Here is a 14,331-nt window from a genome sequence, read left to right as displayed (position 1 = left end):
AGAACAGTGTTTCCCAAACTTGGGCCTCTAGCTGTTTTTGGACAACAACTCCCATCATCCCTAGCTAGTAGGACCAGTGATCAGGAATAAAGGGAACTGTAGTATAAAAACAGCTGGAAAGGAAAAACAAATTTGGGAAACACTATTATTGAATCACATATGGGGGAACTTGTTTTCATAAGTGGCCTTAAGGACTCTCTAGACCAGCGTTCGGAAACCTGTGATCCTCCAGATGTTGGACTCCATTTCCCACAAGCCCAAGACAGCATGGTCAATGATCAGAAACGATGGGAGCTTGTAGCCTTAACAACCTCTGGAGTGCCCCAACTTGCCCAGCCTCAAATCGGACAATAATGTAATATAATATACAGTCTGGGAAGTATATGGACAACTTTTGCCAAATGACATTCAAAACAGTTTTTTCTTATATTAGAGATAATACAAGAATCCTTGTACAGTTCCTCACTAATGTCTGTTATGACACGGGTTAATGTCTCACACAGATAATTTGATGGAGGTCACGAAAGCAAGGACACTGTAAAGACAAGTCAGCCTATATCCTGTCTGCTTTTCTTTCTTTCTTTCCCCCCCTTAATGCCAACAAATCCTTCTTTCCCCATTTTGATATTTTGTAAATTTCCTTAATCTTCTTCTCATCATAACCCTTCATCCTAATACATTTTCTGCAATCCTGACCAATTTTCAGAGCATCCAATTCAAAACACAGTACGTTATGCATTGATTATTCAAGCAGGAGATTGCAATGCTTTGTTGTTGTTGTTGTTGTCATTGCTTTATGCTACTTAATTATAGTTAAAGGCAAAATTAGTAAATCCCTTACAGGTTCCCAATAAAAATTAGCTTTAAAACAAACAACATAAGCGTTTATCAAACAATAAATGTTTGTCTGAAATTTGAACTCCTCTCTAGTTCAAGAAGCAACCTCTCCACCCCCACCCACAGCACACATTTTAAGGTTTTCATTCAACAGAAATGTACCATAAGCATAGCATCAAATCTGCTTAGAACAGATTTGTATTAAGTTATATTATGAAGCCTCCTCAGAGCAGGGAACATCACACTGAATGTAATGAATGGAGGAAAAAATGAATAGATCAATTTCATTGTAGTTTGGTATGGTAAACTTTTGAGTTAACTTTACTTGGAAGCAAGTTGTACTGATTTATATGTGCCTTCCAAAAATTGGTGCTGAAGCAGCTTGTAACAGAGCCTAATACCCTAACTCTTCCCCCCCCTTGTGTTCCTTCCCCCCTCCTTCCTTCCACACAGGCATCCCGCCCTCCCTATCACAGTTTCCAAACTAACCACGGTTGGTGTTATGTGGGTATTTATGGCCACCATGGTTAGCTTAACCCAGAATTTCCAAATCTGCTTCTAATCCCAGCTGCAACTTGCTATTGTTTCTGCCACTGAAATAAGATTCTGTTTTTGTTATATACATATGTATTTATTGGAGTTTTTAGCAAAATTTATGGGGTTGTGAGTTTCCATGAACAACAATACTGTAGTATTCCATGCACGCAAACACTTTTGCACAATTGGCTCATGTTAATATTCCATTTTATTCCCATCCATTTGCATGTTTCCAATCTCGTAAACAAGATGTGCATCGCCTATATAAAAGCTGCTGTAGTGAAAAATAAAAGTCACCGGCATTGCTTTTTAGTATTTACCCTTTTTGTGCTTTTCACTAAAAGCATTGAAATGTATCGTCTGACAGGTTTCAAGGCATGCCTTCACCATTATTTTCTACATATACTACCGAGAACTTAAAACATGGACCTAACACTATGGAATCTGTACACATTTAATTATGCTGAGCATGATCCAGAACTAGTGAAATCCATTGGTATTTAGCCACTGACGTCAGTGAGTTTAAGTAGGTTCTTTCTACACAGCCTATTGTTTATTGTGCATTACAGTTTACTTATTATTTTACTAATACTATTACTACCACTATTACTGTGGCTAGTGTTGCTTCTGTTAATACTACCACTACCACTGCTGCTGCTACTAATACTACTACTATTACTACTAGTACCAATAATGTAATTCCCATGTAAAGGAGCTGTTTAAGGTTATCCCAGTGGTGTATAAAAAGAAAATCAGATTTGCCTATGTATAAAAAATATTCTTTAGGAGTTTGTTATACTACCGATGGAGATCTTTAGCTGCCATGTTTGCCTTCTAAAAATAACATTCATGCTCTGCAGTTACATATTATTAGATAGTAGGAGTATGCACTGAAACAGTCACAAGTACTTTCAAATGGAGGGAAGGATCCATGATCAATTAAAAACCATTCATTTTAATGAAACGATAATGAAAAAGGCATGTTTTAAAGCAGCCCATATCCTTCCTCTACCTCACATGTTGAAGCAACCTCATGATGACCATTATTTATAAGAGACAGAAAGAGTTAAGCAGCAAATTGGCACTGCAATCCTAAATGCACTTACTTTAAAGTAGCACAAGCTGATTAGAGTGGATGACCTGATTCACACATGCACCACTTGTTGACTGGCTTGCATGTGTGAATAGTTCATACAACATAACACAGCTGCTGGGGCGTTTTAATACCACTTCAAAGCACAACACTTTTCAGTGGAGTCGGGTCCCAAACTGGTAAGTGGCCAGTCTTCAGGTGTACAATGTCCACAAGGGACATACACACATGTGTGAACCAGCCTGGCATTACATCCCAGCAAGTGTATTTAGGATTATTGATTTCAGACTCAATCCACCAAGTGCTGCTCCCACATTAGCTTCACTGAAGTAAGAATGACATTGTTCCATGGACTGGGATCCAACTTCAGCACTTCAGCTTTAGTCTGATAGAAGTAGCTGCCTACAATAAACAACTATGGCATTGAGTGGCATGCCCTGAATTTTCCAAGCATTTTCACAATTGCAATGACATCTCTGCACTGAAAGGTGGTCAGATTTTACAAGCGTAAAGCACAATACAGTGGTCAATGGGGTTTTGTTTCAGAATTCTACAAAGAAATGTACATTGAAATAAATGCAAACTGACTGCCGAAGCTTGTCTGTTTCAACAGGCAAGCATATGTTCATGTGAAGCAAACAATGAAGACCATTCTAAAATGGAAACAGCCTTGTTTTCATCAATAACAATAAAATGTGTTCAGTCTTAACAGTTTCCTATCCGTTAGTTATGGATTACTCAGCTGTGCCCTGAGCTTTTAAGACCAATCTAGTCCACTGGTTATCCCTGTCCTTTGTGCTTCCCAAGCAGCTCAAGTTGCCTTGAACATTTAAGGAAAGACACTGTATAAATAAATAAACAATAGCCCTGTGTAGTTAGTTACACATGGCTAGTTGCACCAAAACGCGGGTGGAAATGGCCGCATGTACATTCTATTGAAAGCAGACGACATATCCATATTCAAATCTGATTTTACTCCCACCCCAATCCAGAGGAGGAGATTCCTTGATATGGACTGGGCTGGGCCTGATTTTAGGTTGACAAACTAATGAGGATATAAAAGAAAGCTAGATGTGGATTAAAACCAATTTCACTCGCATTTCAAAAGTGTTCTGTCATGGAAAGCCTGGTGTGTCAGGGATAGTTCGTATGAAAGGTTGGGAATCATGTGCACCTGCTTCACACATTACAGTAGAAGCGGGGGGGGGCAAGAAGTGTGAGGCACTCCTTCTCCTTTCCCAACTTCCAGGCAATTTGTGAATTGGATCTCAGATCAAGATGATATGCACAGTTACTGCAATGCACCATGCATTTGATCATACAGACAACCCAGTGAAAATGGTCTGAGCCTTGAATAAGTGCCAATTTATCCAATTAGATTGTTTATGGGATGGCCTCCGTGACCTATAAAGTCCTGGTGAAAGCAGGGGAGGGGATCCCATTCACATACAGGGGATTTAACATAATGCAATCAATACTTTGAAATATTATGATTTCTGTAATCTAAATTTTCCAGGCTACTTAAAGTTGGTTTCAGTGACATTTTGGGTTCCCAAAACAAATTCCTATGTGTTTATGTACTTGTGTGTGTGACTGTGTGTGTGTGTGTGTGTGTGTGTGCAGACAACACTGTCAACGTCCAGGTAGTTGAAATTATATACTTGAAAAGCATACTTCTCTGTCCCTGAAGGGCTCACATTATGAAAAATGATAAGGAAGTTAAGGGTAAAGAGAGAGAGATTATATATAATATTCACACACACATGCATATACACACAAATAGTAAAACCTGCATTTTCTGGATCATGCTGCATCTCCTACTTATCCGAATCCATTGCCCTACTATAGCACCATGTCATTGTAAAAAACAACAACCCAAAATCATATAAATGTTTCATATCCAAATGTTTTGGATATTATCCAGGCCATGAATATAAAAGAGGCTGTAATATAATAATCCCTATGTTCTAGATAGATATCCATATAAATTTCATCTTCATATAACAATGCAATGCTAGTAATATATATTTATATATAGTATGTATATATAAAAGAAAGTTAACTTTCTATTTTACAAAAAGGCAATTATTTTATTATCAATATAGTTATCAGCTGCTTTTTTACACCATTGCAGTAACTAAAGGAAAGAGGAAAGGGAAAGCTTGATTAAAATAAAAAGTAGATATAAAACCCTGTGGTTTCAAGTTGGGATCCCTTGCCAAGCCTTTGACTAAATACAGTTAAATTCTTTAACTTCAAGTATGGCACTTATATAAATAAGAGCAAAGAGGCGGTGACATATATTCACAGTTAATAGCGATAAATTCTACTCCTTTGGTATATGTGTCCAAAAAAAAAACAAACCTGTCGGTAAATACATAACTTGGCTGAACTTTAGATCAATCATTTGTATGCATATAGCAGGGAGCTGTGGTTTATTTATTTGTTTATGAATTTGGTAGATCACAACTAGCATAATAATGATTAAGGTCTCTGGTGTAAGTAGGCAGGCAAAGAAAAAATAAATAAATGGCAAAAGTATTTTCAGCACTACCGTTTCTTGTGTAGTTGATTTTTGTACAAAAACAAGGATAGAAAAATGCTAACCATACACAGTAATCAACTGTGTGATGCTGACCATGTAAAGTCAGGCATCCATCAGATGAAGCTCATGGATGTACTAACAGGCTTTACGGTCAGATGCCTGGACAGTGCAAATCTCTCCCTCGGCTTTTATAGACATGCTTGCAAATGAATATTGCTATGACCCCCTCCCCAAACCCTCCCTCAAGAAATGGCTCCCTTGCCGTTTTTCAATATAACATTCTAGACACATTTCCCATCAATTAGGAAAATTTTCTTGTCCTCGTGACGGTTGAAAAGATGCTCCAGTCAACAAATAGCAATGGACCACTCAGGGGAGGAAATAACTGAGCTGTAAGGCCAGACTGAAGTTGTTGTATAGCTGTTCTCTTCATCAGTCTTTTATTTAGCACACAGTTTTGTATCTGGTTTAGAAAGTGCAGAACAAGTACCTTAACGGCTTTCTTGGTGGTTTGAGGAAATGATTGCTTCAGCAATGTCCTTTCCCTAACGCTAATGCGCGGTAGGTCAGTGATCCCCAGCAAAGTCTTCTGGTTCTGCCACAGCCTCACACGTAAGCAGAGTCACTGGACTGAGTCCTGCCAAAGTTAGGCACACTCATACGTGGCAGGTCTTTGTTTCTGATTTCATAAATGGATTTCCGTTTCGCTTGCACTCCCCTCACTGCCATTTTGATCTTTCTCCAGCCCAAGTGGTTGAGTTCGGCCAAGTTGAGCACCACACAAATGCCACTGACGGCAAACATGAAGACCAAGAAGACTGTCTTCTCAGTGGGCCTGGAGACGTAACACTCCACTTCCTTAATGCAAGGATACCTGTCACATTCGTACATGGATGGGACATTGAATCCATACAGGAAATACTGTCCCACCAGAAACCCAATCTCCAGGGCATTTCTGAAGACCACCTGAATGATATAAAACCTAGAGATGCCTTCTTGTCGCCTCATCTTTGACTTGGTGGTTCTAATAGCTGGGTTGGGAATTTCCTTTACTTCCAAGCAGTCAGGTTCTGCCTCCTTGGTGGAGTTCTCTGTGTTCTGCAGCACCCCATTGACAATGGTATTCTTGATCTTCTTGCTGTCATCCCTCTTCATGGAGTCCTGATCCCTGTCCAAAGTGAGGAAGACAGTGGAGTACCTCCTTTCCCTCTGCTTGGCAGATTGGTGAACAGAATACGTTATAAAGCATAGGCTAGGAGTGCACACCATGATGATCTGAAATACCCAGTATCGGATGTGAGAAATGGGAAATGCTTGGTCATAACATGCCTGGTTGCAGCCTGGCTGCAAGGTGTTGCACACAAACATAGTCTGCTCATCGTCGTACACAGTTTCTCCTACAATGGCCACAATAAGAATCCTGAAGATCACCACCACGGTCAGCAGAATCCTATAAAACAAAGGTTAGATGAGTGCACATTTACAGGGCAGAAGAGGAATACTGAAAAAAATCACTACTATTTTAAAGAAAGCACATAAATGGAGTATAGCTCTGCTGGTGGCCACTAGCCAAGCTAGTCGGAAGCACAACTTCTGTGTTCAGAGACAGTGTGATTATTATATGGTAAAACCATAAAAGTCACGATGGGTGTCATAATCTTGCTCAACTTGCTCCTGTCTGGCCACAGTCAGAGATATCCATTAGATATGTATTAGATGCCCTAGAAGGCATTGCTGATGCCCTAGAAGGGGTTCAGCAATCTGCCTCTGTATATTCTTCCCACAAACAAGTGTAAATATTTTTATTTGCAAAGACCTCTCCAGGATATTACTTGTTATCCCCCCCTTTTTTGCTATTTTTATTTACACTTTCTCTATGGCTGTGCACTAGCTTTTAGGAATCATTTTTATTCTACATTAATTTGGGCACTTTTAAAGTAGTGAATGTGATTCACAAATTTATAAAATAACCAAACCAATGCACCACCGGTCAAATCCAGCATGGCATTTCTTATATTCTTTGAACTTAAAGAGGTTAAGAAAACGCAGGCTAATTTCAATCATTATGGGGAGCTGTCCAGTGCTGATCGTGTATCTCATTCAACCTTCTCAAACTTCTCCGCTTTTCTTGAGTGGCTTGACCAAACAAAAAACAAAAAATGATTGCCTAAGCAATGTCCTTATCCATACGGATGTTTACAGCAAACAGAAGGAAATGCTTGCTTGGTTTATTTGAGCACAAATCTTACTTTGGCTTATACAGGGGAGAATCTATAACCACAATGACAGTTCTAAGCAGCCAGTTGTGTGCGTGTTTTTCTCCTGTACCTCAAGTGTCCGAAAACAGATGTCGGTCAAATAAAAGAGAGTGGCACCTCTCCCACTTTCTATGGTATGCAGCATATTGATCAAACCATAAATGAGAGGAGGGAAGCAAATCAAAGGTAAGGGAGCTCACTTGTCCTTACTTTACCCTTGCATTTTGCCAGCTGCAATCACCAGCTAGATAATAATATGACTCTTTGAAAGTGACTCATTCTAAATATTACTATTATTATTATTACTATTATGCCACCTAACAGCAAACATCATCCACATCTTCTGTCTCCTTTAAATGTGCATTCAGTCATTCGCTTTTCTTTTTTAATGAATAAGCCGACGGGGGTGGGAAGGGAAGTGGGGGGGGGGATGGATTATATCGAAGGTTAAGAGAGTCCCGTGCACTAGCAGTGAACTCTGAAACAAAGCAGTGAAGGGTTTGGAGGGAGTGGGGGGGGAGAGAGAGCGCAGTCCTGTGCGGTAGCAAGTTTGCCAAAGAAATAATTGGGAATGTCGAAGGGGGTTGGGAATGGGGGTTGCTGGGAAATCCGGTGCTTCAAGGTGTCTGGTTGGGCTGCGGCTTCTCCCCCCCCCCAACTCCCCCTTCCTGGAAGCCGGTCCCGCAGGAATCCAGGGGACTTCCTTCCAGGGCGATGCCATTTAGGATGGCGGGCAGGGAGCGCGCGAGGGAGCGCAGGGGAGCGCAGCGTCCCGGTGGAGCTCCCCCCGCCGCAGGAGCCCGGCAGGGTCAAAGAGGGCGACGGCGAGGGAGGCGCGCCGGGAGCCGTCGGGCCGCTTACCTCCCTATCATAGTGGAGTGCTGCTGGACGGCGGCTTCGAGGAGTCTCTCTAGGATGGTCCATTCCCCCATCGCGGTTCATCGGGAGGCGAAGGCTCGGGCAGCGGCGGCGGCGCAGGAGCGGCGGCGGCGGCGGCGGCGGCTGCGCTCCGTCAGCCACGGCGGCGGCGGAGACGCGCGTTCCCGGCCCGAGCCGCCCGGCGTGCGCAGGGAGGGACGCTGCCCCACGGCCGGGCGGGCTGCCTGGCAGGCGGGGCGGCTGCCGCGAGCCAGCCTGGGCGGCGATCGCCTGGCGCAGCGCAGCCCAGGCGGAGGTCGCCTTCAGTGTCTCGCCGCCCGCCTCCCGGCCGCCTTTAAGTAGGCTCTGCTTGCGTCACGGCCAGGTTGGAGGGGAGCAGCCGAGCGGCGGCGCCACAGCCCGAGAGGGATCGCCAAAGCCGCCCCCCACACAGCGCCGCCGCCGCCGCCCCCGAGGACCCTTCCAGCGGGCGGGGTGGAGTGGGGTGGGCGCCCATCTTCCCCAGCCCGCCCCCCGACGAGAGCTGCGCCTTTGGGGAGGGGACGGGCAGAGGGATGGGGGGCCCCGACGACGCGCCTCGCCATCCACGGAACAAGGAGGAGGTAACGAATGGCGCGGAGGGGACTGGGGCCTCGGGGGATCCCGAGACGCTTCGCCAGCCTCCCCGGGGCCGGATCCGGGCGCCTGCCTTTCTTCCGGGCGGCCGTTTCCCGGGGACTTGGCCTGCGCCGCGTCCTTGACAGGGGAAGGCGCGTGGGGAGGGAGGGAAGGAGGGACGCTTTCCTTGCTCGTCGCCAGCCCAGCTAGACGGGAAGAGGAGGCGAGTCGAAGGCGCAGCAGCCTCCTTTGCGCCGGAAGGGAGGGGAAAGCAAGATCCCAGCAGATCAGGAGCTGACACCCCCCCCCTCCCTCCCCACGGTTGCCGAGCAGGACGGACGGAGGGCCGCTGGGGACGATCGCTGCTCCGGACGCCAGGTCGGGGGGCGCCCTCGACGCCGAAGCGCCCTCTCCCCTGCGGAGAATGGCGCCTCTGCTTCCCCAGGCTGGGCGCGTGAGAAACCTCTCGCACGGTAAGAGCGCAAAGGCCGCCATCCTTTCCTTCGTCTTCCTTGGCTCTTCGCTGCAGCAGCTCTGGCAAAGGGAGACCCGAAGAGGACACGCGTTGAACGCGCAAGGAGCCTTCCTGCCCTGGGACTGGCTTGCCAAGTGGAAATGCCAGTCGCCAGCACCATCTGGGCACACCTGCTGAGGCCCCAGCAGCTAGGAAGGCCCACTCAGGAGGTACAGCTGGGCCTGGGGAGCTTGGGCCCCACTTGGTTGGAGGGGGTGCAACCTCATCTGCAACTTGCAGGTGAGGGCAGGTCCACACCGTGCGCTTTAAACGATCTTTAACAGATGCTGCGCCCCCCCCCCCAGAATTCTGCGCTCCATAGTTTGTTATAGGTACTGAGAGTTGGGAGGAGACCCTCACAGAGCTACAGTTCCCAGTACCCTTAACAAACTACAGCTCTCAGGATTCCTGGAAGGGGACTGTTAAAGTGATGTAAGTGTACTTTAAACGTGTGTGAATGTGAACTGAGTTTTGGTGGCAGCAAAGAATGGCCCAATCAGCCTGGATGTCGCTGAGCCCTCTCTGCACCACCCAAAGGGAGAGCACAGGTGAGCTCGAGAAGCCTCAACATCATAAGAGAATAAGGCAGCTGGATCAGGCCCAAGGTCCATCTGGTCCAGCATCCTGTTTCCACAGTGGCCAACCAGATGCCTGTGGAAAAACCTCTTGAGTGGGGAGGATGGCCCATTAGGAATAGGGGCATTGCCCCACCAATCTCAGTCACTTGCCCATCTTCTTCCTTGCAACCAGGCCAAGGAGTAGCACTGCTGGTCCACTTCCTCCTCCTTAGTCTCAGTGTTGCCCCTTGTAGAATTCAGCAGGGAGGAGAATGGGGACATTGCCTGTCATTGCTTCTGACTCCACCGACCTGTCCAGGTGTGGACACCAGCTGCTACTGCCTTGGCTGCAGGCAGGTGGAGGGATCAGTCACGGTTTGCCTCCTTCTCCCTCTGGGAGGTTCAACTTGCTCACACCCTCTGCCTCTCTGGGCGTGGTCTGCATGGGCAACAGGGCCTAGCAGGCTGCGCAGAGTGAGGAAGAGATCACCTGTGTAAAAGATCTGTGGCTGCTTCTTGCACCTCCTCTGGAGGTGGTGCCAACATCTCAGTTTGTTTACCATCTCCCTCTGTCTCTGGCTGGCATGGGGGGGGGCTGAGGGCTGCGCTTGCTGGGCCCAGTTTGCACTGCCATGCCACCAGGAGGAGAGAGCCCATGTGTGCTAAGCTAACAAGATGGTGGGCTGGCCGCTTTGGGCCATTTGCACACCTGCCTGCTCTCTCCCTCCAGGGACCTCCTGCGGAAAGATTAAAGGGAGAGCAGGTGGACAGAGCCTGCAGCTAGTGCTCTTATATTCTCTCGCTCTCCCTCCCTCCCTCTCTCTGCAGCGCCACAGGGCTCAGTCCCCTCACCCCACTGCCTAGAAAAAGGAGGGAGGAGAAAGCCACCAGCCTCTGCCTGGTGTGAGGAAACCTGGGTCCACTCAGGGGCCAAGAAGGAAGCCTCCATAGGCCAGAGAGAGAGCCTGGCAGGCAAGCATTTCTTCAGGTCTTCTTCCAGCTAGACTACCCACATGCCACCTACTATCCTGTGGGGAGGATTCCAGGAAAAAGGGGCAGGGGCATCATTGTCTCACCCCGTGGTGATACATCATCCACTGCCCCATGGAAAGGATGTTTTTTTAATATGTTGTTGTTTATTGTGCTTTCCAAATATGCAATTGACTGTTACTTGTAAGCTGCCGTGGTAGGATTTGTATCCTGAAAGGTAGGAGATACATAACTGTAAGAAATAAAGTAAAATTAAGGTTCAGCTAGCTCATATCAGCTTCTCCTGTCCTCCCTCTTCACACATCACATTTTAAATATGGATTTCTAAGCATGCACACCTCTTTTAGGTGCACATTTCCAAAGAGATGCCTAAAAAGGTAAAGTATGAATTCAGTAAATATATGTTTTGCTCAGTTACACATCTCACAGAGCTGTGATTGACTGAAGTTCCCTCCTGAGTGGACTTTCATTGGTGAACCCAGGATTGTCTCTTTGATGTGTGAAATGCTAGGGGCCAAAGAATCATTACTGAAACAGAGAGGTGTTTCGCAGGTCTGCTGCCATCGTTAGGTAGCCAAATAATATGCAAAGCACAAATACCAAGATTTAGATGGTATCATTTCAGTGTCTTTTAATAGCTTCATTTTTCTTTAAAAAAATGAGATTGGTGAGCTTCAGATTAGAGAATTACTCAGTGTACTCCATTTATATGGCACAGCTGTTTGCACTACACAAAATCTAGTAATTATTTGCGAAGGGGGCAGTTGTTTGTCCTTACAGGAGTGCAAAATGTATCTCACTAAGTCATTAGTAGTACAAATGCAACTAAGGGCGCATTGCAAATGTCATATTGTAAGTTTGATATGTACATAGCATGTACATATCTATGGGAAAGTGGCCTCATTTCATAATGTACTAGAGTGATGTGACATTGTTCCTTGTTATTAATGAACTCTCTCTGTGTGAGAGAGAGATTACTATATATCACATAAATAACAAGAAATAATATTACAATGCTTATCATTCCAGTGCATTAACAAGTACAATTTTTTACAAAAATGTTTGCAGTTATTTTCCACATAACATGTATGTGTGACCCTCCTTAATTAATTGCATTTGCACTACTAATGCATATTTATTTTCTACATCCCCTTATTACTATTATTACTTATGGGAGAATTCAACATAGTGCATAGCTGTCAATTCCCTTATTCCAAATAGGATTCCTTGCAAGAAAAGGGAAAAGTTGACAGCTATGACATAGCGCTAAGCAGATTGCTCCATCAGCGCAAGCGTTTCTGCTTTCCTGATGGAATGATCTGCCCTCTCCTCCCCCCTCCCCCCCCCCCGTTCTGGGGGTTCTCCCAACCTCCTGCCAGTTGGCGGGGTGAAGGGGGCACACAAGGAAGGAGAGAGGGGAAAGCCCTATAGTGCTAGTAGAAGTGCTTGTGCAAGCCTCTACTGCCAGGACTCACCAGCTGAATCTCATTCTTAGATTTCTTACCCACCCTTCCTCATGAGGTCTCGATATGTGTCACAACTATTTAAAAATGCAATCTTTAAAAAAGTTAAAACACACTGCAGGTAAGAGAAATGGGCGAGTCATAAAAAAAAATTGAGTCTCGGGTTGCAAGAGTCCAGCATACATCTTCAGCACCTGACCAAAACTGCATAATGAAGGTTCCAGATTCACCTCCCTGGGGAGGGAATTGCACATCTTAGAGGCTGCGACAGAGAATGCCTTCTTGTCATCCCTCAAACTCATGAGGGCAGCGGAACTGCCAAGAAAGCCCCCTCGACTGATCTGACCCTGAGAGTCTGGAGGGAAGGATCAGTCGTTCTGATATTTGGGGCCTAAGCCGTTTAAGGTGTTAAACATGAATGTGAGCACCTTGACTTGGGCCTAGAAATGAACTGGCAACCATCATTCTTTTCAACTAATTCTTTGAAGTCTGTAGCCACTTGGGACAGTTTGTGGCCTTTATTACCAGTGCTATTTTTTCTAGAAAAAGAGTACCAGAACTCACCATGAATGCCTCCCTTGTTCTCTTACAATGGCATTGGCGCCCACCTGAGAGGTGCCGGAACTGAGTTTTGGTGAGTTCCAGGTGGGGGAAAAGCCCTGGTTTTACCCATCTGTACAGTGGTACCTCGGGTTAAAAACTTAATTCGTTCTGGAGGTCCGTTCTTAGCCTGAAACTGTTCTTAACCTGAGGTACCACTTTAGCTAATGGGCCTCCCGCTGCCGCCACGCAATTTCCGTTCTCATCCTGAAGCAAAATTCTTAACCCCAGGTACTATTTCTGGGTTAGCGAAGTCTGTAACCTGAAGCGTCTATAACTCGAGGTACCACTGTACTTCTTTATGTGGCTCTTTTACATGCTTGTGGTTTCTCAGCTGGTTCCTAGTTTCACCCATTTACCTAATAGCACTGAACCACACGCACTAACAGACAATACAAATGAGTAAGTTACAGCTGGAAAGAAATGAGGGAAATCAAATCTAACAGCTTGCCGCAAAAACGCAAAATCAAAACTTCATTAGTTCTGAAAACCAGAAGCGGCAGATTATACTGTAAGCAGAGCACCTTGAACTCTACATGCCGGTTCCTACGCCATGGGGTGAAAGACTTTTAATGCATAGCCTTGCAGTAATTAAACTTTATGGAACCTAACGGAAGGCCTTTCCAAAAAAAAATCTCAGATCTTTATAGCTTTAACGATTAGAAGAATTTAATGTGCATTTTACAATACCTGTCACAATTAAAATCCCATATCTGTGCTACATCAATGCACCAATATACCAGTTCATTAACTTCATTAATTGAAAAGGTTTCCCTTTTAAAAATGTACGGCTGCGGATTGGCTGGAGTGTGTGCAAGTAGACGAAAGGGGGAAATGAGTCTGTTGCAAATTAGGCATTGGAGTGAGGGTGTGTTCCTGGGCACGAGACAGCATCAAACAGACCAACTGCCATATGGGTATCTATGTATCTGAAGAAGTGTGCATGCACACAAAAGCTTATACCAGAACAAGCTTAGTTGGTCTATAAGGTGCTACTGGACAATTTTTTATTTTTATTTTTGCCATATCAGTGGCAGTGGAAATGCTAAAAAAGACAGAGCACAGTGGCTTCAGGGCACCCACAAAGCACCTCTGACTGGCAATAATGGCCGAGCCATGCAGGTGCATAGTCTTATCGCTGGTCTGGAATGTCACTTTCTGACCATGAAGTTTTTAGTCTTTGTGGCTAACAACAACAATGTGAGGATTAATCAGTTTGCTGAATACTGTTAGGCTAAGTGTCTCCTTGGGACGCGGGTGGCGCTGTGGGTTAAACCACAGAGCCTAGGACTTGCCGATCAGAAGGTGGGCAGTTTGAATTCCCGTGACGGGGTGAGCTCCCGTTGCTCAGTCCCTGCTCCTGCCAACCTAGCAGTTCAAAAGCACGTCAAAGTGCAAGTAGATAAATAGGTACCGCTCTGGCGGGAAGGTAAAAGGTGTTTCCGTGTGCTGCTCTGGTTC

General features: G+C 45.4%; 1 protein-coding gene across 1 annotated transcript; it reads right to left on the bottom strand.

Moving 5' to 3' along the window:
- Positions 1–1,564: 1,564 nt before the first annotated feature.
- Positions 1,565–8,437, bottom strand: GJD2 (gap junction protein delta 2). The gene is made up of 2 exons (XM_083619491.1): positions 8,132–8,437; positions 1,565–6,462 (listed from the first exon to the last, which is right to left on the bottom strand). The coding sequence occupies exons 1-2, from the start codon at positions 8,200–8,202 to the stop codon at positions 5,619–5,621; spliced, it is 915 nt and encodes a 304-aa protein (XP_083475617.1). The 5' UTR covers positions 8,203–8,437; the 3' UTR covers positions 1,565–5,618.
- Between the last annotated feature and the right edge of the window lie 5,894 nt (positions 8,438–14,331).

Source organism: Podarcis filfolensis (genome assembly GCF_964270895.1).
Source record: "Podarcis filfolensis genome assembly, chromosome: 1".
Lineage (NCBI taxonomy): Eukaryota > Metazoa > Chordata > Lepidosauria > Squamata > Lacertidae > Podarcis > Podarcis filfolensis.
This window is presented reverse-complemented; position numbering and strand designations above follow the sequence as displayed.